Here is a 26,615-nt window from a genome sequence, read left to right on the forward strand (position 1 = left end):
CTCGTCGCGGCGCCCTCTGGCGGGCACTTCCGGGGCAGCGGTGGGGCAGAGGGCGCGTGCGCGTGGCGCGTGCGCGCGGCGGGGGCAGGGGCGGGGGCAGGGGCAGGGGCGGGCGCCGGGGTGCGGCTGGGTCGAGGGTCTGCTGCAGCTCCGGGAGCAGCGGCCGCTGGGGGCGCGGGAGGTGAGCGTGGGGCTCGCGGGGCTGGAGGGCGGCCGACGGCGGGGGCGCGGTGCTGGGGCGTGGGCGGTGCCCCGTGCTTCCCGAGTGCGGCGGAGCGGCCCGCGGCGGGCCCTGAGGGGCCGTGAGGTGAAAGGAGGTGCGGTGGCCGCGGGCCCGCCGGCCGGGGAGAGGCCTCCTGGCTTGCCTCTGCTGCTCAGAGATGCACAAAGGGGTTTCACAGCAAGGTGAAACGCGTGCTTCTCCTCAGCGTTGCCGCCGGCGGGGGTGCGGGCGGAGGCCGGGGCAGGCGGCGCGCTCGGGAGGAAGATCCTCTGCGTCCGGTCGCCGCCACCCTCGTTGTCAGCCGGGCGGCGGCCCGAGGTCGGCCTCTCCAGGTCTGGGAGCTGTGGCGGTCGCGGTTTTTTTCCCGGTGGAGGCTGTTTGCGCGCTGCCCGCGCTGGTGAAGCAGCCAGCTTTGGAGGAGGGAGGGGCGAGCTTGGGAGTAGCGGGGTAATCAACCCCCCAGCCGCAGGGCGTGGTGTTCTCTCAGTTTCCAGAGGTTGTGGGAGATGGGATGCAGGTCCTGGCTTCTGCACTCGGCAGTGTTTGTGTAGGTGAATGTGCTCATCCAGCTCGGAGATGCTGGAGGCGTAGGGCAAGGGCGATGTTTTGGAACAAGTTTTTTTCTGGTCCCATTTCTCGCTCAGGAATGTGTGGGAAGCGGGAACGGCCCCGTGGGCAGGTCCATCTCTCCCCTCTTCGTCAGTGTCCGAAGGTTGGGCTGGGCTGTTCTAAGGTCAAGCTGATGCTAATCCACATTAAGAGTAACGTGACAAATATAAGGCGACCTCTGCTCCCAGCGGATGTAATAAAAGGTTGGCATATGATGAGTTAGCCTTTTCTAAAGGTCTCTTGTTTCAGTGCTTAGAATGGATTTTCCTTTACAGGGATACATAAGAGTAGTTGTGTTTGATCCAGTCTCTAAAATCTGCCAAATTGTTGTCTCAGGAAGAGTAAAGCAAGGTAGTAGCCTAAAATACTCTGAGTGCTGAGAGGCTACAGGCTGCTACAGACCTCTCTTTCATAAGCTTAGCGGTTTTCTTCTTGAGTCCTATAAACTTTTAAGTATTTGTAACATCCTGTACTGAGGAATTCCTAGCTTAATATCAAAACCTGAGAAGCAGTGCTGTCTGTTACTTGTTCTGAACCTCCGTTTTTCTGATTTAATTTGATGTTTTGGTGTTTTTTGGTTTGGTGGTTTTTGGGGGGTTTTTTGGTTTTTTTTAAAGAACCAATGAATAGTTGGTCTCTGTTTACTCTTTATATAAACACTTATGATTCCTATAATATTTTCTGAATTATAAAAAAGTTTTAAATGCTTTTGTTCTTTATGTGTACCCTATTCCTGCAACACATGTCCTGTGCTGGAGTGCAATGTTCCTTGTGCCAGCATCATTATCTGTGTTATTTTTTGATTTTGAAAAGCATATGCTCTCTTCTGTGTCAAATGTAAAATACATGGCCTGAAGGCTCCATTTGGCCAGTTTGCCAGTGTTCAGCTGCACACAAGCTTAAATTCCCTATTAAAAACCCCGAACTTACGAAACATATTTGGCATTTTAACTTACTATTTCCATTTAAGAAGATGCTTTTAAATGTTCTTCTTGGAAGGAACTTTAGAGAGATCTTGAAAAAACAATAAATGTGCAGTTTGCAATCAGTAGGAGGAAACAATATGCAGTTTGATTTGCTTACATGATGAGGCTGTGATTCTTTTGGACTGCAAAGTGTTTTCAGTTTGGTATCATGTAAAAATCCATACCTTTAAAAGGAGGTTTTGGTTTTGTTTTTACTTTCCTATGCCTGTACATGTAAATCTGATAGACTGCTGAGAGACTCCTTGCCACTGATAACTTCTGCTCACTTTTTAGAACTGCAATACTTGATTCAAATGAGACTGGCAAATATTGCAATACTGTAGCACACAAGCCATGGTGTAATACACACTGAGTCCATGCTTTAATCATTTCAAAACTATTTAAAGACACTTCTGAAAACTTATTGATTGACCAAGTGCATTTTTGATGTTTTTTTGTTCGGTTGGTTTTTTACCTCCCAGTGAAATTTGGGGGTGGAGGTGGAGAAATCAAAGAGAATGAAAAGTGTGTGTGGGCTTTTTTCTCGAGGAAAAAGCTTAGAGTTTCCCAGTATGCACGTTGCCCTTCAAATACAACTTTGTTACAACTTTTCTTAAAAATGAGGAGTGTTTAGAGTGCCAATAAATGCCAGGTGACAAAATACGTTAGGAAGATAGACTAACAGGGGGTTTTTTCCACCTCAAATAGTAAGAATCAGGGATGATTTAACTGGATTTATCATTCATCCTGCAATGTGCTTAATGTGCCTCTGCACAGAACCTCATGTCTGATGTCTTTTTTTCTTTTAGCCAACAGTAATGAATAAGGCCTTGCCAGAATCTAGAAAAGGTAGGAAGGACGTATGTTACTCACTTTTTATGAACTGACTGTGATACCCAGTACCTCTGCAAGTTGCTTGTATCACCCAGGAGGAGTGTAGTGCATCTGAGCACAGAACCCTGCAGTCCCGGCTCAAAGTCTTACATCTTTACTGTGCTCACCCTTGAAGTGCATCAGGGTCGCTTGTGTTCAAGTAGATTGTGAGGCATACCCATCTTGACAAGTCCATGCTTCTGCATGTGGTTGCAGGAGGAAAATCAAGCTTAATACTCTGTGGCTTTTGATTACAGCAGGATACATGTCATATTCATATTCTGGGGATTCAGATATCTACTGAAGTCCTAGTTTTTAGTTCCTGTATGACTGCACCTTGGTGTAGTGTTCTTTCACAGCTGGGCAGTTGTTTCATGAGCTTGTTTCTAATCCCCTTTGGAAGTATTTATTAGCCAATAAACATAATCTTGGATTCATAGAATTTAAGGTCATTGATATTTGGTCACTAATATAATTGTTCTCCTATAAAGTTTGGAGTATGAGTGCCTGTATTAAGAGTGTTGGTGCACTGAGGTTTATGGTTGAGGTGCCCAAATACCTCATGCAGACCACTTCGTTTTCATTGTGGTTCCCTAAGAAATACTGCTTACATGGTAAAGCTTATGTGTATTTCATCCCTGAAAGAAAAAAAAATCTTTAAATTGATAAACCAATTTTAGCCTAATTTGTTAGCAGTGAAGGTTTTAAAAACATTATATTAAAGGTTTTTGGTGGTTTCTTTTATTTCTGTGAAACAACTTTTTGTGCCAAAAGGGTTAAGGCCTTTCTAGCATTCATACTGAGGGACCAACTGGTGAGAATTGAACTCTTGTTAGGCATCAGTAATACATGCATGGGAGCTCAACCTCTAGGCAAAGGTCTGCAGAAAGTGAGCTTCCTCATTTCTGCTGTTCCTGTGGAGCTCTGGGTTGTGGACTGCACAGTTCCTGCTGTGCTGCTGAAATCTGGCTTGGCTTGTTGATTTTATTTATTTATTTACACCACCCCCCCCCCCCCCCCCCCCCCCCCGCTGCCACTCAGGCTGTTGCCATGTATTTTGTTTCTCTTGCAGGTAAATGGCAGGACAGAAAGTGGTGTGAAGATTTTGAAAGAGACTGAGAAGTCCAAGTAGGTCATTCATTACTGAGGGGTATTAGGGATGAGGTCTCCTGTTTAACTTTTTTACTCTTTCTTGGCATGTATTCTAAAAGTCTGGCACTTGTCCATTCGTTTGCTGCTTGCCTAAAACAATGGCAAGTAAGCTGAGCTGTTCTGGAATAGTACCACAGTCTTGATTAAATTGCTGAGAGCCCCTTTTTCTTCCCTGTCAGGTCTGGTGGCTAAGCTGCACACATGAAAAGATCTTTTAACTCCTTTGCATGAGTGAGGATGGTGGGATATATTTAGAACTGCCTTATCCACCCAATTCATTGTTGAAAGTTTCTGCCTGACTTCACTGCAGGCAGAGTGAATCGTCTCTGATCATCTAGTTTTTGTTACTGAAAGATGAGCAATTAAGTCGTTTAGATTTCTTAAGTTCTTCTTCTGCTTGCTCCTGATAAAGTACTATCAAACTTCTGAGCCTGCAAAACAGGAAGGGATTGATCAAAGGTGGTGGCTGAACAGAATGACACAACTCAATGCACGTGATTTTAGCTGAATTCCTAGTGTGTTTTCTGCTCATTTTTGGCCAAAATGGGGCCCTATCCAAACTGGAAAGAGAGAGATGGAAGACCTGACAAACTCTGTGAAAATGAGGTTATGGAAGAGCAATATCAAAGCTAACAGAGAAGCATCTGGTGTTAATGTAGCAAGGGCAGAGACATGATCTGCTAAACAGTAGTTCCTCTGCCTATTGTTTTTCGAAGTGCAGGAAGTATAAAAAGCATAAATCTAGAAAGCCCCAGAAGAATTCAGGTTCATGTCCTCTCTGTTTTCTGTCACTGTTTTCTCCCTTCTCTCAGCAGACAGGAAACTTTTATTCAGAAGTATTAAAGGGAAGATCCAGAAGGATTTTCTCTCCCACAAAAAATTCTGACGCAACATGAAGTTATTCTGTGATTTAACTTATGATAGCTCTGTGGAGAGGGGGAGTGAATTTCCCAAGCAAATGTCTGCCTGGGTTACAGGAGAGCAAGCTGTCCATGCTAATGATACCAGAAAATACGTAATTAGGTCAGAATGGGAGCAGCTCTCCAGAAGATGTCTTGACATGTTGATTGAAATCTTGCACGTTCCAAAGGAAGTGCCAGATGTGCAGGCAACAAAGGCGCAGACTTAGTTTCCCTCTCAGAAGATGCTGCTAACTTAAACAGGAATGCGAGTTTTCTAATTCAGACACCAATTGATGAGATAGAAATGTCTCTCATGTATGTATTTTTGCACATTTCTTTGTGGGGTGGTTGGGTTTGGGGTTTTTGGTTTTATTCTTTGAAAATTAACCCATTCTGCTCTAACTGCTAAAACTCTTCATGTTGTGATGATCTTCCACCTTAACTGTAATGGAAGTCCTTTCTCTGGCACGACTAAGCAACCCAGATTACATCTCACTACTTTGGACTTTCCTTTCACTCCTTTCTCTTGCTGAGTAACAATTAAACTTGGCTTCGAAACTTGTGCCCAGCTTTCTGTTTCTAAATTCTAAGTCTTGTTTTTGATGTGTTTGATGTGTTAAGCTGTATTTTTCTCTTTTTCAGTTCTTGTTACCTGTTGTATGTGGAGCTTTTCTCTCTAAAGTTTTTCCCCAAAATTCTTTTGAAGCTCACAAAAAACCCCCCAAACAAACCCTAAACCATTTTTCCTGCTCTTGGTAATGTTTGATGGTAATTTTGTTTTTGGAGTATGGATTTTTTTTCAGCACATATTTATATTCAAATAGCATGCAGTGCCAAGTTCAGGAGTGTTTGACAAACAGAAAGAATTTTCCATAAAAATTTGAACCCCAGCTTCTTGCTATCTTATTTTAGCAAGAGTTTTATTGCTAGGCAAATTGTTCCAAGAAAAAATAGAGACTTTATACATTTTGAACAAAGTGATACATGGATTTAATAGTAAAGGCCTTACAGAGGTAGTATTGTTTGCTTGGTTGGCTTAAATTAAAAAAACCTTTGTATTTGATATGTAAATCTTTAACCAAACTACACCTCCAAATTACATCTGCTCACAGCATACAGGTTTCTAGAGTGTAGGAGCTTCTTTCTACTCTTCTAGGATTAATTTATCTAAATTTTGTGTTTCAGTACTAAATCATGTGTATCCTGGTGTGTGCTTGTATTTCTGTATTGCTTATGCCACAGAGGATGCCTTTCAGCTAAGACAACTTGAATGGAGTTCTGCACAGAAACATAATTAAAAGCCTACAAGCTCTTTAAATTGTATTTGTGTAGTTCATACTTAGCCTGATGCTTTGGCATGTTTGCATGGAATTATTTCCTATTGCAAATATTGCTCTTCTAAAATGCAAGCCTCAGTCAGGTGTATCAAAATATTAATGCTGTGAAAGAGTATTTGTGTTCCAGGCTTTTTTTTTTTACCTTACTCCTGTTCTCCAAATTGAAAGCTCTAATAATCTCTTAACTAAAGCCCCAACAAAATAATCTTTGGATAACACACTTCTATTAGAAATTTTAAATCAGGTTGAGTCAAGCTATTTTAGCTGTTGATGATATGGGATACATGTGGCTTTGTAGTTTACCAATATATAAAACTGCCTGTATTGTCTTACAATATTGGTGAGATGACCCTCCAGATATCACTACCTGGTGTGTGCAGGTAGGGGTACAATTCTGGGATATCCTGTCTTTCTGTGAAAAGCTCTGGACAGAAATGCATAGAGGTATAAGCCCTTGGAGGAACTTGTGGTTTGTGTTTTAAAGAGAGATCCTTTCCAAGTCTTTGCAATTTGTTTATTTTAGAAACTAGGAACTGGGCATGTAAAAGGCTTTGTGTATCTTGTTCTCCATGAGACTTTTGTTGCTATAGTTGAGTTTTTATTGCATGTCTCCAACTGACTTAGTTCTGCCATCTCTGTGATGTCAGTTGTTATTGACATCAAAACAGCAGTCTTTTGCAAAAGTAGTTCATTTGGAAAAAAACTTTTGCTCTGGAATTGTTGGTCACCACTAAGGTTTCTGGCACAGCATCCTCTAGTACTTTAGTGGTTTGAAGTAAATGCAGGAATAAGCTTTAAAACCTGCTCTCTGTGCTGCAGTCCAGTGATACTTTGGCAGCAATGGCAACTTACGGTTTTCCTCCCCCATGATTCATTCTCACCACATGCTACCACTGGCTTGGTTGTACCAACACAATTGATTGTGGTACTGTTTGAACTGTATGAAACTGTATGAAACAACTCCTCACTCTTTTTCAGTGTGTGGTCACAGCTGAGGAGGTGGCACGCTACCTGGGTGGGAGGGGGAAACAGGGTTTGGAAACATTTGAAGGCAACCTTGCTGCTTGAGAGAGCACGGCTATGTCTCAAAGCAGGTAGTGATCTGCCCTACAGGGAAAGCAGCAGTAGAGATTAGGATGGTGAGTTATGGTTGCATTGTCAGGTAGAACAGTGTTATCATATTAAAATACAACCGCTCTTCCGTCACTGTTTGCTTGTAGCACTTAGGCCCTTTGTGTTCAGAGATACGATGTTGTATTGTTACTGCCAGTAGCAGTGTTCAACCTCTACTAATCATACAATGCTAAAAACATTAATTTTGTAATGTTTTAAGTAATTTTATATTCAAAGGGGTTTCAACTTTGGGGTTTGCAAAATGCAAGAAATGTTTCTAAGCCTCTAATTTGACAAAATTTACCTATTTCCCGCCCCCCTGTACTGTTAAATGAAAATCTTGGCGCAACTGTTCTAGAATAATTTATGCAGTCCTGCTGTCAGCTTTTGCTGGTCACTGCTGTTCTTCGTTTTCCTGATTACCTTTATAATATGCAGTTGCATACACATTTCTCTTTACATTTGACTGGAGCCTTGAAAGAGGATGTTTGGGGGGTTTTTTTGGATGTACAATGAAACTCACATGTATGCTTTTCTGCCAAAGCTCAAAAGTATTTGCTAGATTTCATGTCAGGTGATTCATGTTGTTTTCGAAATATGATTCCTGCCATTTCCAAAAAGGATAAACTGCTTGTTTTGTTTTCCCCCTGATGTCCTGATTGGTCTTTCTGGAGCAAGGTTTCTACACTGCTTCCCACCACTGATTGGTTTTCAATAGTGCGTGTGTACATACATTGATACTTCCTTAAGCACTGTATGTTGTAGTGACCACAGTCAGTATCACTCGAGTTGTCTCATGCAGCTTTGTACCAAAGCTTAAGGTAGCGTAAATTCACTTACTACAGAAAATCATGTATGCTCCCAGTGGGAAGACAGCAGTCTGTGGATACAGATAAAGACTTTGTCAAAAAAGGACAAAGCTGAGACTTAAATAGTAGTGAGTTCTTGATTTGTTTGGGTGGTCTTGAAGAAGTTGTTGGAGAGAGGGTTTTGTGACTTTTATAAGCGAAGTACTTCACTATTGCTCATTTTCATATGTTCCCTTTGCTATTTTCATGGTGTTGGAGCTGTGATCTTTCTGGAATATGCAATATGGCTCCTCCCACTATTTGTTTCTTCTGTTTGAAGCAGCATGTTTGCTGCTGATTGCAAGTTGAGGATTACTGATAGTACCTCAAAGGCATTTGAGTGAGAAGGCAGATGCAAGTTTCTTCTTGTTCAGGCTAGCAGTGGAAGCTCCAGCATACAACAAATGTACAACAAATAACTGCTTGTAGTTTTTCCATGCTATTTTCAAAGTTCCTGCTGTTCATGTGATGAAGTTTAGAATGAACTGAGTTTTAGCATATATCCATTTGATTATCAAACCTACTCTTCACATATCAGGAAAGGAGTAAGGAAGCCTTTAAGTGTCAAATATCTCCTGTAACAATTACCCAGTCTGCCTAGGAAGGCTGTTTGCTGATCTTTTACAGCGTTTATTTTTCTAATGCTCAGTATAAACTTTATTGTAGCTCAAGCCTATTATGTTTTGCTTGTTCTGTCACTGATCAGTGAGAATAATCTGTTCTTAGCTTCTTTAGAAAAATTCTTTATGTATTCTAACCTGGGTACTATGGCTACTTATATTTCAAAGAACAGCTTTTCTTGTACATGCTACTTTCTGAACCTTTTATCTGGTGTCCTGTAAATAATGTAGTTTCTTGCGGCCTGATTAATCATAGAATGGATTGGGTTGGAAGGAACCTTAAAGATCATCTAGTTTAAAGCCCCCTGCCATGGGCAGGGACACCCTCCACTAGACCAGGTTGCCCAAAGCCCCATCCAACCTGGCCTTAAACACTTCCAGGGATGGGGCATCCGCAACTTCTCTGGGCAACCTGTTCCAGTGCTCCATGTCCTTCTTGTACTGGGGACCCCAGAGCTGGATGCAGTGCTATGGGAGGGGTCTCATGAAAGCAGAGGGACAGAATCACCTCCCTCGACCTGCTGGTCACGCTTCTTTTGATGCAGCCCAGGACACGGTTGGCTTTCTAGGCTGCAAGTGCGCATTGCCAGCTCATCTTGAGCAGTCAACACTCCCAGGTCCTTCTCCTCAGGGCTACTCTGAATCCATTCTCTGCCCAGCCTGTAGTTGTGCTTCGGATTGTGCTGACCCATGTGCAGGACCTTGCACTTGGCCTTGTTGAACTTTGTGCAGTTCGCATGGGCCCACCTTTCAAGCCTGTCAAGGTTCCTCTGGATGGCATCCCTTCTCTCCAGTGTGTCCACCACACAGCTTGGTGTCGTCAGCAGTCTTGCTGAGGTTGCACTCAATCGTACTGTCCATGTTGCTGACAAAGATGTCAAACAGTGCTGGTACCAGTACTGACCCCTGAGGAACGCCACTCATCACTGAACTCCACATGGACATTGAGCTGTTGACTGCGACTCTTTGAGTGTGACCATCCGGTCAATTCCTTATCCACCGAGTGGTCCATCTGTCGAATACATGTGTCTCCAATTTAGAGACAAGGGTGTCATGCAGGACAGCATCAAATGCTTTGCACAAGTCCAGGTAGTCTGTCACTCTTCCCTTGTCCACCAATGCTGTAACCCCATCATAGAAGGCCACCAAATTTGTTAGGTACAATTCGCCCTTAGTGAAGCCATGTTGACTGTCACCAATCACCTCCTTATTTTCCATGTGTCTAAGCATAGTTTCCAGAAGGATCTGCTCCGTGATCTTGCCAGACACAGAGGTGAGACTGACTGGTCTGTAGTTCCCTGGGTCTTCCTTTTTTCCCCTTTTTAAAAATGGAGGTTATGTTTCCCCTTTTCCAGTCAGTGGGAACTTCCCTGGAGTGCCTTCATGACTTCTCAAATGTGATGGAGAGTGGCTTAGCCACTTCATCCACCAGTTCCCTTAGGATCCATGGATGCATCTCATCAGGTCCCATGGACTTGTGCACCTTCAGGTTCCTTAGATATTCTCGAACCTGATCTTCTCCTACAATGGGTGGTTCTGCATTCTCTCAGTCCCTGCCTTTGCCTTATGTGACCTGGGCAGTGTGGCTCAAGCACTTGCTGGTGAAAACTGAGGCAAAGAAGTCATTGAGTACCTCAGCCTTCTCCATATCCTGGGTAACCAAGTCTCCTGTTTCATTCCAGAGGGGGCCCGTATTTTCCCTTGTCTTCCTTTTATCACTGACATACCTATAGAAGCTTTTCTTGTCGTCCTTGATGTCCCTGGCCAGATCAGGGCTTTTGCTTTCCTAACCTGATCTGTGGCTACTTGGACAGTTTCTCTATATTCCTCCCTTGCTACCTGCCCATGCTTCCACCTTGTCTAGGCTTTTTTTGTTTGACTTTGCCCAGGAGCTCCTTGTTCATCCATGCAGGCCTCTGGGTGTTTTTGCCTGACTTCCTCTTTGTTGGGATGCAACACTCCTGAGCTTGGAGGAGTTGACCCTTGAATACCAGCCAGCTGTCTTGGGCCCCTCTTCCGTCCAGGGCTTTGTCCCATGGTATTCTACCAAGCAGGTCCCTGAAGAGGCCAAAGTCTGCTCTCCTGAAGTCCAGGGTAGCGAGCTTGCTTTGTTCCCTGAGTTGAGCAAATCATTGAAGTAAACAATAGCAGTACAGACAAGCAAAGGGTATCTTGGTTTATTATATAATTTTTGGACCTTTCTTTGTGATAAACTGTTTAGGCAGTAGACTGCGTAGACAAGAAGTGTGAGTCTTGGAGGGGGTGTACACAGAGGTGCATGTGTGAACCTACAAATGACAGAATATTTTGTCTGAGGTCACGATCCCTTTCCACTTGCAGGTACCTTTAAGGATTTGTCCATTTGCCTGTGGGAAATTGTCTGGCAGTAAGGCAAGACTGTGGGAATTTGGCTAATTTGTACTTACATGGTTGAAATGCAGTGAGGTTGTCACTGAGCTCTCAACACATTGCATCTCCATTTCACTATTGTCTTTCTAGCCTGTGAGCTCTTCATAATGGCTTCTGAGACACTGAGTGTGTGTAGCTGTGAAAAGAAATTGTTAGCAATATTAAAAACACTTGCTATAAAGCTTATCTTTAAAATTATTATAATTCAGTGTGCTTTTCCTAACTGTTTTTCTTGCTTTGTGCAGGACTTTGTTTCCGGGTAAAGAATGCAGACTATAAAGTGCGTAGTTGTTGGAGATGGCGCTGTGGGAAAAACTTGTCTTCTCATCAGTTATACCACCAATGCCTTCCCAGAAGAGTACATCCCTACTGTGTTTGACAACTACAGTGCCCAAATGACTGTTGATGGCCGGACAGTTAGCCTGAATCTCTGGGATACTGCAGGTCAGGAAGAATATGACCGCCTGCGCACGCTCTCGTATCCTCAAACCAATGTATTTGTTATCTGTTTCTCCATTGGTAGCCCCTCTTCCTATGCAAATGTGAGGCACAAATGGCATCCTGAAGTTTCTCACCACTGTCCAAATGTTCCCATTCTTTTAGTGGGCACAAAGAGAGACTTGAGAAATGACCTGGAAACAGTTAAAAAGTTGAAAGAGCAAAGCTTGGCTCCTACTACCCCGCAGCAGGGGACTTCACTGGCTAAACAAATCGGAGCAGTCAAATATTTGGAGTGCTCAGCGTTGAATCAAGAGGGTGTTCGGGAGGTGTTTGCTGAAGCTGTGCGTGCCGTTCTGTATCCTGTGACAAAGAAGAACGCAAGAAAATGTGTCTTGTTGTAGTTACCTCGGATGATGGATGTTTGAAGTTGAATATTGACTGGAATCTTGGAGGGCTCTTTAATGAGTTAAATTGAAGATTTGCATCTTGCACTAACAGCTCTAAGCAGAAATGGTTTATGCAATGAATATTCTTGCAGTCTTACTGCTTCAGGGAAACTGAAACAGAACAGGTTGGTTTTTTTCCAACTGAGAGGTCAAATACCAACTTTATTTTTAAAGTTCCAGTCTCCAGCTTCTCCAGGGATCACTTGGCTTCTGTCCTTATTTAGTGGAGGAAAATAAGAGAAGGGACTTCTTTGAAGCCAGACTTACTAGATAGCCATGAGTTACTAGATTTGCTGAAAAGCACAAATTCTGATAACTTTGCTTTAAGCATAGCTGCTGCTTTTCCCATCCCTTATTTACTGATTTAATTTGTTTTACAAAGAGAAGTCTGGCTGTCCAGTTGTTTTAATTTGTCAATTTAAAGCTTGAAAACAATTTTTTTACATGCAAAAATGCCTGAAATATTACTGAGATTCACCTTATATGTATAAGGCATGTTTAATGCAATGAGCAAGATCCAGGGAACATCTGCAATGATTTTTATTAATAGAAACAGGAGCTGATTTCTCCTAATGTAAGGAACTTAGGATAATGATGAATCACTCAAATGAGTGATTTTCACACTTTGGAATTGGAGAAGTGGAAGAGTAGTATAGATGCAAGTCTTCCATAATCTTCTAAACTGAGTTTTTATTTTACTCTCCAAAGAGACTTTGCACCCTGAGAATAAAGTTAACAGTTAGCTTCTTGGACTGACTGAAGTAGTTGGGATGACACTTCTCAAAATGAGATTTTCAGTGTGATCCCTTTTGACAAATCCCAGAAACTTCATAGCAGCCCCTTTGCTCTTCAGGAATTCATTGCTTCACTTCTTAATGTTCTTGGAGCCACCACCTGAGATTTTTACAGCAAATTCCTTTGTTTTTCTGGGAGAACACTGGCAGAAAATTTGGAGGTTCTATTTACAGGAACCAGGAACCCTCGTTTCTTCCTGACAACTCACTGATAATTTCAGTTAAACTTGTAACGGTTAGCCAATCACTGGATAGGTTTACCTAGGCAATTTTCTTCTCTCTAGTATGTGATCAGTTATTATGAACTCTTTTAACTGAAGTTCTATTTACATACTTTTAAACTTTATTTAGCAGCTCCTTGAGTGGCAGCTGGCTTTTATTTTCAGGATGTGCACTGTTCTTCATGTGTGATTCTGTGACAAGCTGAGAAGTGAGTGTATGAAACCTTCCTTAGACTTAACCTTACAGCTTGGTGGTATGAAAGCAGCATGCTTCAAAGATACTTTGTGTGAAATAAATGGTGCTGGACTGGGCTTTGTTGTCTGAAGTTGACAGTGCTGTCTTTGTCCAGATGCAGCCTCAATTGGTAATTCAGAACTTCCTTTCTTATGATTCCCACATGTGCAAAACTGCACTGGTGTATATCTTGGGCAGAAAAAAAAGCCTCATTTTAGCAAGATAACAGAAAACACATCAACAAGGTTATTTGGGATCTTGTGTTAATTTGACCTTGCTTTATCTGATATGGGCAAAAATACCAGGTGGATGGAAATATTTGTATTTGTGCCCTAATTTCCCTCTTTGAAGAGGATGTGCCTTTCTTCAGCTGGTGTAACTGATACTACACTAACTGCAATTTTTGTATATCTGAGTTATGCTTTAGCAAATTGCAATCCATAGATTATAAACTGCAGTTAATCTAAATACTGGTATATGTGGCTAGTGAACCAACACCAAGTTCCAAATGTTGTCTCATCACAGGCAACACCAAAAGACTCATTATGTATGATACTTGCAGAAGCCTAGAGACTCTGCATACTTTTCTTCACCAAGTGCTATTGTCTGGAGTGTCTTTGCATCTTTTGCACTCAGAGTGCTGTTCCAGATGTGGCTCCTACCACAGTGCCCTGCAGGATGTTAAGAGCATAGGAGTATTTCAGTGGGGTAACCTCTACTTAGCATGTTCTGCCTTTACTTTAGTAGTAGGCCTTTAGCGTGGGCTTGACTTGCAGGCAGCAATTAACTCTATGCCTTGTAATTCAAGATTATGTTCTGTAGGTAAATTTCAGTAACCAAGTAAATAGAGTTTATCATGTTTAAAATGTATTTATTAAAGCCAGTACACATGTTGGTGTTTTTTTAATGCTAGTCAGGCCTAAATCAACTGTCTAGTTACCCTGGTGCAAGCCCATAACCTTTGCTTTGTTCAGAGATGTACTTAAAGCTTGTGATATGTTTGGACTGCTCTTAAATAGACCTAATTTCAACAACAGGCACCTCCTTTTTTTTTTTTGCTACATATATTTGCAATTTTGTACTGAAGCTACTACTGTTTTAAAAAGTTTTTCCTTTTTTTACATACTGATACCTTTTATTTCTGCATCTTTTGTCATTATTCCTAACTTGATTACAGTAGTTTTGTGGAGAAGAAATTCTGTGAGCAAGTATTATTGCACACCCCCCCATTTCTGTAGGCTCACAGAGCAGCCATCCTACTGGTGTTAACTGGAAGAGAGTATGGTAAGATAAAATTCACCTACTCAATCAATTTATTTGAATTGACTACATTATGCTAGAACTCTTTATTCCCTTGTAAATTACTTCTTAAATGGACTGCACAACAGTACTGAGGAGAATAACATAATAGTGATGAAAATGAGCAGACAGTGAACTTTGAACACCGTCAAAAACTTTTTACTGACTTTAGAGTACCTCATTAATAGTCATTTAGATGCTTTGTATTTCTGTTATTTCGTGCCAGGAGCAAACGTCCTGCCAGCTGGTTTCCTCCAGCCTCTGCTGTTCATGAGAATGAGCTTCAGGAGCACACAGATCCAATGAACTTTTCCATTCAGTGGGCATTCTCAGTTTGTGATCTCCCCCCACCCACTTCTTCCCCCCCTACAATTTGTGGTGCATTTTATTGTAAGTAGTCCAGTGCTTCAGTCTACAATCCATTCTGTTCCTGCCACGTGTTTGTGGGGGGGTGTTTTTTTGGTTTGGCTGTGGGGTTTTTTTGTTTGGTTGTTGTTTTTTTTTTTTTTCCCCTGTGGGCAGGTAACAAATACAGACTTCACACAATCCCATGGCTGGATTTTGTCTGTTTTTGGGAGATCAGAAAATCCAGGTTAAGCTGTGCAGGTTTCCCAAACTGTTCAAGATTCCTCAGTTTGTTATTGAATAGAAACACAGGGTGTATGTCTTAATTCACAGAAGAGACTCTCTATGAAGAGACCAATTTTAATCTTTCAGTTTGTGAATGATTTCTAAAATACTTCAGTGTTTGTTTTTTGGTTGGTTGGGGTTTTTTTGTTTGTTTGGGTTTTTGGGGTTTTTTTGTTTTTTTAAATATAGCTGTAGCCATCCACAGGGAGCTGAGCAGTTCAGGAATTCTGTGTCCAAAGGATGTTATGCATAGATGCATAAGTGCTTTCTCCAGTTTGCAGCTGTAGCTGTTTCTATGAAATTTAAACTAGAAGAGCCTCACCATGCTTTGTCTCTGAGTGCTAAACCTTCCTCTGTAGAAACCTTGGTGCTGCTTGGGCTGACCCCAAGAAGCGGATGGATCTCACGGGGGTCCCGACCCCCTAGGTGGGCTGCAGGGGCTGCCTGTCAGCAGTGGGAGCCCAAGACTGAAGTGTGGTACTGATACATACACTGGCAACTTGATATTATACTATAAAAGAATTTGTATTACAGCTAACAGTTTTAAAGGATTTTTTTTAAATTATGCGGATTTAAGTTGTAATAAAACTTTTCTCATGTCTCTGTCTCTCGTATTAACTCACCTTGCTGTTTGTAACACACCTGTTCTAAACGTAGTTCTTTCCTGTGGAAAGCCAGACCCCGTTTCTTAAATGCAATAAACGATTTTTTCGGTGAACGCCGGAGCCTCTGCTCTTCCTTGGGACGTTGCGGGGTGGGGCCGCGCGGGGGCGCTGTTTGCCGGCCCGGGGCGGGGTGGCTCCTTCAGCTCGCGGCCGGGTTCCGGTTCCGGTCGGTGCTGCCGCGATGTCAGACTCCGAGAGCGAGGAGGAGGCCGATGGCGGCCGCGCCGAGCCCTTCTTGCTGGCCGGGTTCCTCTTCGGTAACATCAATGAGGCGGGGCAGCTGGAGGGAGACAGCATCCTCGACAAGGTAGGGCTGTGGCGCTCCGGGGAGACGCCGCTTCGGCCCGAACTGGCCGGCGGCGCGCGCTGAGGGATGGGAGAGGAACCGGGGTCCCAGCGGCGCGGCTCCGAGGCGGACCAGGGAGGAGGTGTTGGTGGGCCAGGCTCCGGGACAGGCCCAGGGAAGTGCAGGTGGGACAGGCTCCAGGACGGGACCGAGCAGGCGGCTAGGGGGCTCGGCCCGGCCTCGCTGGCGGAGCTAGCAGAGCCTCCCAGCAGAGACGTGGCTCTGGTCTCTCCAGGAATCCAAGAAGCACCTGGCCGGGCTGGGTGTGCTGGGACTGGGCAACCTGATCACTGAAATTACAGCCAGCGAGGAGGACAGCCCGGAGGCCGATGGAGCCCACCTGGATGAGGAAGGTTAGGCACTGGGATACCTGCAGTTAAATGACAGAGGGGCTGCAGGATCAGAGCTCTTACTGGGGAGGAAGAAATGCACCCAGGTCATCTAGGGCTGCAAGGAATGTTGTGATGTTATTTGTTCCGAGGTCCTCTGGCAATGGACTTGCCTTCTTCTTCTTGCCAGAGTGAATCCCACATTACTTCTTGGTCACTTTTGCACTTGTTTTCTTTAATATTTTTATAAGTTTCTTTTTACTTGTCTTTCATTCCTCATAAATAATTTTACTCTGTGTTTTCCCCTGTGTTAAACAAGCCTATTTTGTGCATGTCTGTCTTATTTCTGAGCTTGTTGAACAGTTTCACTGAGTAAGTGAAAGGTGTTCCTTGTGCTAAAGTTGGTTACTTACCAATCTTCAGGGGAAATTCAGAGGTCTTGGAGCTTTTGGTTGGAATGAGGGGAAGAATACTCAGTTGGGAGATGTTAATCAGATATTTTTCTTCCTCTAAGAAAAGAAAGTATAGGAAAGGATTCATATGTACACAGTGAAGTCTGAAGTTAGTAATCTGTATCAGGATAAAATTTTGAGTGACTAGATGTCTTTTCTTCATAGGCTGGGTTAAGAGCACGGAAGATGCTGTTGATTATTCAGATATTAATGAAGTTGCAGAAGATGAGAGCCGTAGGTATAGGCAGGCAATGGGCAGCCTGCAGCCGGTTCAAAGACCAGGTAAATGGGATTAGTGTTACAGCTCAAGCTGTAGAAGGTATTTTGGGGCAATGGGCCTTGACAGTCTCTTATATGGGTGACGTTGTGCCTTTCCGTTCCTTGCTTCAAGAACCCAGTATAAGCTTTTGTGAAACCGTGTTCACTGGATGAAGCCACTGCTTGATATCTTCATTTTTTAAGGAATCAGTTCCTCATTAGAGTCAAACTATACTCAGAAGAGAAAACAGGATGCACCTATTGCGCTGAGATCCCCTGCAGAGAATACCCAATACCTGCTCAATATTTCTTCAGCCCGTGTTCTTAGGAAGAGGGTTCTGCAGGAGGCCAGGTGCTTCTCAGAGATACTCAAACATAAGAGATAAGGTCCTGATCCCTTAAAGAGTCATTTCAATCTTACTATGTCTCTCCTGTTTTACCCTTGAATTCTTTTTCTGAAATGACTTTCTGCAGAAGGCACTCAGATTCTTTTGTTGGTCCCAGGTATCTGTCACATTTTCAAAACGTGCAGCTTTTCCCTTTTAGTAACTGCTAGTGCAAATGCTAAATCTTTGCACGTTCCTTAAAGCTGCCTTACACTTAACCTTTCTGTTGACTTATTGTGGTTAGTGGGGTGTAAAGGTGATTAGGGCTTTTTAACCAAAAAAGGTGATTTGGGCTTTTTGGGGGTATTTCTTACTTCTTTAGCAGCTTTATTTGCTCTGTGAAGTGTGACTAAGGGGAGATGATAGCAAAATTTTTAAATTTTTTTAAAAGTGCTTCAGTCATCTTTCTGTCAATTTGCCTTTTTTCCTCCTTCCCACTCTTTCTTAAATTTAAATCTTGCAAATGAGTTTGTGCAGGAAGCTGAACTAGTTACAAAACGAGAATGGTCTGCTTACTAATGAGAAGACACTGTCTTCTCACCAGGTTGGGACAGGTATGAGATAGTATAAATGGGAAGGGTGCCTGGTTCCCTTTTATTGTCTGCTTAATATGCAGTCTTGTCTCCTGACTGGTTAGATGAAGATGAGGATGATTACGATGCTGACTGTGAAGATATTGATTCCAAGTTGATGCCGCCGCCACCACCACCTCCAGTACCTGGAAAGAAAGAAGATGAAAAGGATGCAGCTGCCACTGGTGAGTGAGGACTTTCTTCTCTCTGGCAATGTGAATGTCTGAAGGAGGCAAACACTGCTGTGTAGCAGTTCATTCTGCGGCAAGCACACACATCATCAAAATTCGGTCTGCAGACTGCATTTAAAGGTGGGTCTTTGTCCTGATATGCAATGTTATAGGATTGTCTGAAATGTAGGGTGAAATATTATATTTCCAGGAATTGTTAAAATACTGATATTGACAATGAAACTGCTTTTTTTTATCTCATCCTCTCAGTTGTGGCTGGGAAATTCACCTTGGAACGCTTAGGATAAAATGAAAGGTTAAGCCAGAATGGTACTCATAATATCTGCAGAGGCTTAATTTTTGCATAACTTGGTATCAACAATAGATGTGGCATTATGGGGTTGTACTAGGGGATGGGGAGGAAACATGTTTGTTTATAAGGTGCTTGTTCTATTGTAGTATCTGAAGATGGAGACGGTATCATTTTGCCCTCCATCATTGCTCCTTCCTCTGCTGCCTCCGACAAGGTGGATTTCAGCAGCAGCTCTGATTCTGAGTCAGAGATGGGACCTCAAGAAGCCAGGCAGGCAGAATCCAAGGAAGGCAAACTCACACTTCCTCTTGCAGGAATCATGCAGCAAGACGCTACCAAACAGTTGCCAAGTGTTACAGAGCTCTTCCCAGAATTTCGACCAGGCAAGGTATAGTAAGACATATGTGGAAGTAACACAAACTGTATCATGTAAGCCCTCTAAATATGAATTGTATAGTATTAAGGGTATGTAGTAAGTAATCGCATACATGTTCTTGCTCACTTTGATACTTTCTTTACTTTCTGTGTGCTGCTGTTTCCAGACTGCTTAACATGTAGTACTTTTCCTGCCATTTGCAGGAGCCTCTTAAAAAGCATCATATAAATCAGGTGGTGAAATAATGTTCTGCTGTTCTGTAAGACCATAGCACAGCCCTGTTGACTTGTGAAAATGTAGAGAATGCTTTTGCCAGATGATTGAAAAACATAATGCTAATCTGTCTGCTTTCTGGCTTTTCTGGCAAACATTGGCTCCTCCTTTCATGCTGTCCTGAACTTCGTGTGTTTTTCCTGAAACAATTTGTGATCTGTATCCTTTACTTAATCCTCCCTCAAAACTGCTCATGAATATGGATCAGAAATTAGCTCAATAACAATTTGGTTGAAAGAGTGATCATTTTTTTTCACAAAGTAAATTATTTACAATACTTTCCTAAATGGTCCCAAATAGCAAATGTAGTCAATGTATTTCAATAATTATTTTGAAAGTTTTAAAGCTGTCAAGAGGAGAAGAAATGTGGGAGGGGAAGGAGAGTAAAGATGAGCTTATAGTTGCCAAACAGATGGTTGTGAGCCAGGATAACTTGGATTTGTGTGTGCCTCCTTCATAGGCTTTATGTAAGGAGCTGAGCAATTTGCATAATTAAATGTCATGTTAGAAATCTAGGTGTGGCTCAAGCATAGAAGTTAGCCTTCTGGATGCTTTCTTGGTTTTTGCAAATTTGATGTTTCCTGTATTACTGCATTTTGTGTCAGTTGATGTGTTCATTTCTTTGGTGCTCAACATGTAACATCATAACTGGTTCAGTGTTGAATGTGCCCAGTGGGAGCAGAAATCAGTGCAAGCTGTTAATGCTGAGCGCTTTTCATAATTAATTCATGAGCACTAGAGCTGGCAAAGCCTGAAGATTTGGCTATGAGGATTGGTTGATGTCTGGGAATGAGCATGTTAATGTACCACTGTTTTTCTTAATGAAACCACTTAAAATAGCATGTGGAGAAGCAGACTTTGTGTTTCATTAAACTGTTAGCAGCTTAGCTGATACCTTTGCCCTTAGTGTGAAAGGTCATTGAAACTGGCCAAAGGGTTTAGAAGTAATCTGAGGGAGTTTTGGGAACAAGGATAACGTGGATGTGGGCAAAGATGAACAGAGTGGTCATATAAACATTATTTCCTTTGGGGATCAGCATAACAGATTAACAGGAAACATTAATAGGATGTGTCTTTACATATCTTAGGTTCTAATTCCTCTCTCCTAAATCTGTTGGTTAATTTGGGAATAATGCTTTCGCTCTTTACAAGAGTGCTCTGAAGAAACAATTATCAGTGCTTAAAATCAGCAGTCATAATTGTAGAAGAAACAGAAGATGTTTGTCATTGTTAGTGCAGGTTTTGGAGGTATGCAGTATGCATATAGGGGAACTGCATTATGATGGAAATAAATTTTCTGGACTGTGGGTTTTTTTTTTTTAATCTAGTTGCTTGAGAAATCTCTCCTTTATCTAACTGTCTTCTAGCTTCTCTCTTTTGCTAATAATTTTATCAACTCTTCTTCAATCTCCATGTGTCTTTCTGAAGGTTGTGGATTGTTCAAAATGAAAATGATTATTTCCAGGTTGTGTCTTACTGCATGCCCAATATGTAAAGGCAATCTTTCCTCCCTCTGTTGAGTGTCTTTGTGACTAAAATTAAGAATAACTCCTTTTGAAAAGGAAGGATCCATCAAACAGGGGGAGCAGAAACTTTTTCTCAAGTATAACCAAGAGATTGTTGATTGCATCAGGGGCTGAGATTGTAGTACAGGCCAAGCTTCTGAATTTCAGAGTGCTGTCTTTCACTATTGCTTTTCAGGTGAGGTACAGACAGACAAGCATTCCACAGTGGTGGGTGTGTTTGTTTTTTTTTCTCTGACCCTCTTGGTCTTTTCCTATTCTAGGTGTTGCGTTTTCTGCGTCTCTTTGGCCCTGGAAAGAATGTTCCATCAGTTTGGCGTAGTGCCCGAAGGAAACGCAAGAAGAAACATCGGGAGTTGGCACAGGAAGTGCAGATACAGGAGGGTGAAGTTGTAGTTGAGAATGGAATGGAAGGAAAATCTCCTTGGGAATATGAGTTTGCTGCTCCTCCCCCTCCTGAGCAGTGCCTTTCAGATGATGAGGTGGGATATCTGAGACTTAGAGAGGGTCACAGCTAGCACTTGGGGTAGTAGTGGATTGGACAGCGACTTGTAAAGAGCTTTTCCTCCCAAATAAAACTGGAGGACAAGGTTGGCTTATATTCCAGCTGTGCAGAAGCTCTTCTCCAGATACTAGTCAGTGACTTCAGGTGATTGCTTCTTACTGAGAAGGCTGCATCCGTGGTACAGGATCAATAGGAGATCTTTGTATCAGAAGAAATCTCTTTATTCTTGGAAGTCTAATCGCAGAACATTCTTAAGGCAGCTAGTAAGTATGGAAAAGCACTTCTTAGAAATACTTTTGTCTTCTGAGAATAAGCTGGGAAACTTGGAAGGAAGAAACCTCTTACTGACACTTAGAGAGACCATCAGTGTAACCATTCCCTCCTTTGCTGTGCTTCAGATTACCATGATGGCACCTGTGGAATCGAAATTTTCCCAGTCAACTGGTGATATAGACAAAGTGACCGATACAAAACCTAAAGTCGCAGAATGGCGTTATGGCCCAGCACAGCTCTGGTATGATATGCTGGGGATTCCTGAAGATGGCAGTGGATTTGATTATGGTTTCAAGCTGAAAGAGAAGAAAGAGCAGGAGGTTAAAGGACACACAGATGAGAGGGTGAGAGAGGAATGATGGGGGAAGATGTGGAGATGTGTGTGGCACTGGGTTTGCTGCACAATGAGAGCTTGGTGATGGGCCAGTGGATGGTTGTGCATCATGCAAAATGAGATTTTAAATTTTCCTCCTTTAGTTTGAAAGTATAAAGTCAATGCAGGTCTTTGAGCAGCTATTCTTTTCTTCCAGGATGTAGGGTTGATGGATGAGAAGGATGATCTGCTAGCTGATGAGCACTTCCTTATGGTGACACAGCTCCAGTGGGAGGATGATGTTATCTGGAATGGAGAAGATGTCAAGCACAAAGGGACTAAGACACAGCGGGCAAGTTTGGCAGGCTGGCTGCCATCCAGCATGACTAGAAATGCCACTGCATACAATGCCCAACAAGGTAATCAATGGTCTGATCTGAATTGTATTTGCTGTAGTTGAGCTGACTCATTGCATGTTTTCATCTCAAATACAGATCACAATTCTTCCTGTCAGGGAATGCTTTTTTGAAAAATCACAGCTCCACTCAGAAACCAGTATATGTCCCCTCTGTTAAAGAAAATATCAACTCTGGCTTTCTTCTCCCCATGTGGAATACCAGATGCTAGATCCATCTGCATTGGTATCAAGCAATGCTACACTTAGGATGTCGGCTGTTTATGGGCCAATGGAATTTTCTTTATATTTTTTTTAATTGGAAGAATTGTGTAAAAGTCTTCTGAAGTGTCTCCTGAACGCATAATGGTATTCTGGTTTTTCTAGATAGGAAGTAACTATTCTTAGAAGCGTGAGACTTCTCTTAGACACAGAGGCATTTTGAATTGAAATCGCTTGTGTAGAATCAATGTTTATCATCTCTTTGTTATATCTTATCCTGCTTCTACAAGGAAAGACTAATGGAAATGTCAGATCTTTATTGGATATTAGTGTCAATACTGTTCAGCTGTGTGTACAAGACACTCTGAGGAGTTGGGTAGGTGAATTTGAGATAGCTTTTCATAACAATTTTCATTTCAGCTCAGTTGTCCCTGAGCTATCCAGGCCTGGGCTTGCTGTGGTTTAGTCCCAGCAAAAGCTACAGTAACATGTTAAACATAGTTGGTCTGTTCACATGCATTGGGTCTTATGCCTTCCAGAAGCATTAACTTAACTGACATAAGTGCTCTGTGAGCATAGGTGAGTTAGTCTGCCCTGGGAGAAGCTGCCTCCACAGAACAATTCCTTGAAGTCTGCTTGTCCGTCCTTTTTTCTATGAAAGTTTGACATAAGACAGGAAGCTGCTGGAGGCCAGACCAACTGTTCTGTCAATGGCAACTCTCTGCTCAAGGCCTCTCACTTTTATAGGGATATAGAAATGCACTTTATGCATTGTCATGCAGCATATGCAAAGCAAGCCAAACATAACTTTGAAGAGGCCATGGACTCCAGCAGTAAGCTGTGGGTGAATGTGCTTTTGTAAGTCTTACCCATACTAATGACACATGACACTCTTAATGATATGAGCAGTAGGCCCATTCTGGTTCAGGCTGGAAATCACTCTCTGTGCAACCCCCAGGTTCTGATTTAAAGCACTGCAATGCCCCCTAACCTTCCCCCTCAAGCTAACCTTACTTTTGTTTTCCTTTTCTCTAGGTTTGACCCGCAGTGGCTCTTTGCTCAATCCACCAATTCCACTAGCACAGAAACCAAATGTAGCAGGAGTCCTAAGTATAGCAAAGGGCAAAGAAAAGCAGGCCCCTGAACAGCAAGGTAATGAGGATGTCAATCTTTGGTGTATGAATAGGTGCATGACACATGTTTCTGTACAGACTTGTGTTCTATGTAATAGCAGGGTCATTTTTTTGGTAACAAGCTGTGGATAAACGAGATACTTGTTTGCTCTAAAACCTGTTAGAGGCCCTATTTCATTCTTGGAGTTTCTCTGTGTTTCAATGGAGCAAAATTTCTAAGTGTTGGTAAAGCTGAGACTTGGGGCTTTGCTTCCTCTTTGCTTCCAAGATGAGTTTTCTTTTGCCTTTTAGAGGTCCTGCCTCAGAAAGCCCTGAAAGATGGTGAAAATTGAGGGAATAAAATGTGGAGATGAGCTCTGAAATTGTTTTCTGCCAAAGTAGTGTATAAAACTCTCTAGGATTCTACCTTATGATTGTTGCAGTTTCCATGGATGAAGACAAGCCCTGGTACTCTATTTTCCCAATTGATAATGAAGAGTTAGTGTATGGCCGTTGGGAAGACAATATCATCTGGGATGATCAGGCAATGGAAACGTACTTGGATCCCCCTGTCTTAACACTTGATCCAAATGATGAAAACATAATTCTAGGTATGTTTATGGCATCCAGAAATGTGACTCAAATGGGGAAAAAACAAGTGGAAGTGGAAGCAAGGATTTATAGTCACACTGTGATGGAAATAAATGGACTGGGGCAATACTTATGGCCTTCCTTCTGGCTTTTGAAGATAATTTGCAAGTAATCAAAGGCCTAAGCAGAAGGAGGCAATGCTAATAACTGTAATGGTGTGGTATTTGGTGTGGTATATATTTTCAACTCCCAAGTTAAAAGCAATAACAGGAGAGTAAAAATTAATGCTCTGAAACCTAAATTTAACATAATTAATGTGACTCTTGGTGTGTTTTAGAAGCAACTGTCTTAATTTCACTTACATGCCTGTTGGTTTGAAGACGGAAGGTAGAGAAATAAACCACAAACTAGCCCATGCCATTCTCAGCATGACTTGTATTCAAAGCCTGAAGAAGCAGTTTCCTTAAGCCTCTTTCAGGTTACAGTAATGGCACATGGGAACAATGATACCTGTCAACATTTTCGTTGCTGCTACAAACTTACTCAATATTCATGGAGATTGATTTGAATGTATTCCCTGCTTATATTGGTACAAGCTGAAGAGATTTTTGTCTTATTTGGACCACTAAAATCACCACTTTCTTTTAGATCTGTGTGTTTGTGATCTGCAAGCAGCCATATGTAATTTAAGGATAGGCATATCTTGCTACACTTTTATATGCCCTGGATTGCATTTCCTTCTGCAGGAAAGTGGCTCAGTTCTAAGAATTTTTTTATGTATTGATTGGAATGTTTTGGTATTAGTCCGCAACCTTGAAAATCACTCTTAATTTGAGCTTGGTTAAAGTAAAGACAAACAGACTTGCCCTATTTTCTTTCCAAATCTGAAATACGCCACAAAATTGCAGATGTTTGTATAAATAGTGACAAAGGTGAACGCATTCTTATTTTATATAGAGTGACATGAGATCTGTGCATGAAGTTGATAGAGCGTTTACCAAGCCCATGTCACTAAGCACTGCTTCTCGTGTGAAAATCCTACTTGGAGAATCTGTGCTTCACAAATTGCAATTTTTAAATTTCATACTACCTTCCTGGAATTTTTCAGGAATCCCTTTTGGGTTATCTTTGGATTCAGACTCCCTTTTGTGTTGTATATATGTGGGGAAGAAAAGGATTATTAATAAATGTAGTTGGGAAAGAGTATTGGCTCTCCTGTTGCTTTGACTCTCAGCTCTTTAGAATAGCTTTGGCAGAACAGATGCTATTGCTTGTACTTTGATCGATTAGATTATTAGTAAATTTTGTGTTGAGCAGTGGATACCCTAAGCAAATCACCACAGTCACCCGCCCCCCCCTCAAATCTACTCACTGCTGAAGAAGGTAAGGTAGACATTTAAGCATGGAGCTTTTCTGTGTTTGTTGAGCTTGTTTCATACTAACCTGTATGGAGGAAAAGAGGGAGGAGTGTAGAAAGAGGACGGTCACCGCAGAAACTGAACAAAAAGGCTAAAATGTCTGGACCAAGCCACAGCTCAGTAGGAGGTTGTGGTGCCGACATGGGAACCTTAAGACAAACGCCCTACAGTGTGATTACTTGTGTTTTTAGAAATTCCTGATGAAAAGGAAGAAATGACTTTGAACTCTCCGTCCAAGGAGAACAAGAAAGAATCTTCTCTAAAGAAGAGTCGAATCCTGTTGGGTAAAACAGGTGTCATCAAGGAAGAACCACAGCAGGTCAGCATAAGCTTTAGCACCTTGAAGGTTGGTAATGATGTGGAAGAAGTGATTTTATTTTTTTTTTGGACACCTCTCTCTCTGTGTTTAAAATTGAATTAGAACATGTCTCAGCCAGAGGTGAAGGATCCCTGGAACCTCTCCAATGATGAGTTTTACTACCCCAAACAGCAGGGACTTCGAGGAACCTTTGGAGGCAACATCATTCAGGTAGTCACAGTAGTGTTGGCTATAAAGTGTCTTAGTAGGATGTTCCTAGCTCAGAGTACGATTTAGGATTTGTAGAAAGATAGAATTTAGATTACAGTATGTCAGTTAAGTTTTCATGAGACAGATTTTTAATGTTGTTTAATTAAAAAGATTAGAAAGGAGTTTGAACTAACTTTTCTTGATTGCGCCATCAAACTGAGGTTTAGGTGCTAGATCTTGCTGTATCATACTAGCCATGCTTTCGTTTGGTATCTGTTTCTGTACTCTTTCTGAAGCAGTAGTGGGAGGGGGGAAAGTGGTGCAGACTGTCAAGAAGTGAGGCTATACTTCTACTAGTATGTGTTTTAATCTGGATATTAAAAATAATTTAGATAATTATTAATTTAGATAATTATTAATTTGAACTACTGCTCACTAGCTGTAGGTGAAGAGGTGATTTTTTTTTTTGCCTCCTTCATTGTGGTATTCAGTATTCAGT

The 26,615-nt window shown here is 42.1% G+C and overlaps 2 protein-coding genes across 15 annotated transcripts in view; both read left to right on the plus strand.

Annotated features, from left to right (window-relative positions):
- Positions 1–83: 83 nt before the first annotated feature.
- LOC104634904 (rho-related GTP-binding protein RhoG) lies at positions 84–15,835 on the plus strand. 5 transcript variants are annotated; one of them, XM_075763324.1, is made up of 4 exons: positions 104–181; positions 2,607–2,646; positions 3,743–3,798; positions 11,297–15,835. In XM_075763324.1, exon 4 carries the CDS (start codon positions 11,318–11,320, stop codon positions 11,891–11,893), a length of 576 nt encoding a protein of 191 aa, XP_075619439.1. In that variant the 5' UTR covers positions 104–181; positions 2,607–2,646; positions 3,743–3,798; positions 11,297–11,317; the 3' UTR covers positions 11,894–15,835. The 5 variants fall into 5 exon arrangements, with proteins under 5 accessions (XP_075619437.1, XP_075619438.1, XP_075619439.1 ...); XM_075763323.1 differs by lacking the exon at positions 3,743–3,798 and having other exon boundaries at positions 102–181; XM_075763326.1 differs by lacking the exon at positions 2,607–2,646 and having other exon boundaries at positions 107–181.
- A 98-nt stretch (positions 15,836–15,933) lies between these two features.
- Positions 15,934–26,615, plus strand: part of TAF1 (TATA-box binding protein associated factor 1) — a 35,104-nt gene continuing 24,422 nt past the window's right edge. For 2 of the 10 annotated variants that reach the window (XM_075763328.1, XM_075763331.1), the window contains exons 1-12: positions 15,934–16,089; positions 16,364–16,481; positions 17,075–17,191; positions 18,170–18,310; positions 18,755–18,996; positions 21,044–21,262; positions 21,684–21,902; positions 22,089–22,290; positions 23,523–23,639; positions 24,043–24,210; positions 25,800–25,927; positions 26,030–26,137. In XM_075763328.1, coding sequence (XP_075619443.1) covers positions 15,964–16,089; positions 16,364–16,481; positions 17,075–17,191; positions 18,170–18,310; positions 18,755–18,996; positions 21,044–21,262; positions 21,684–21,902; positions 22,089–22,290; positions 23,523–23,639; positions 24,043–24,210; positions 25,800–25,927; positions 26,030–26,137 — 1,905 coding nt within the window. In that variant the 5' untranslated portion in view covers positions 15,934–15,963. The remainder of the gene's footprint in view (positions 16,090–16,363; positions 16,482–17,074; positions 17,192–18,169; positions 18,311–18,754; positions 18,997–21,043; positions 21,263–21,683; positions 21,903–22,088; positions 22,291–23,522; positions 23,640–24,042; positions 24,211–25,799; positions 25,928–26,029; positions 26,138–26,615) is intronic. The other 8 variants (XM_075763329.1, XM_075763338.1, XM_075763334.1 and 5 more) reach the window with 6 other exon arrangements.

Source organism: Balearica regulorum, chromosome 11 (assembly GCF_011004875.1).
Source record: "Balearica regulorum gibbericeps isolate bBalReg1 chromosome 11, bBalReg1.pri, whole genome shotgun sequence".
NCBI classification, from domain to species: domain Eukaryota; kingdom Metazoa; phylum Chordata; class Aves; order Gruiformes; family Gruidae; genus Balearica; species Balearica regulorum.

Excerpts from the sequence above, each read along its gene's own strand:
- LOC104634904 (XM_075763322.1), top strand. The coding sequence starts at position 11,318 with ATGCAGACTATAAAGTGCGTAGTTGTTGGAGATGGCGCTGTGGGAAAA.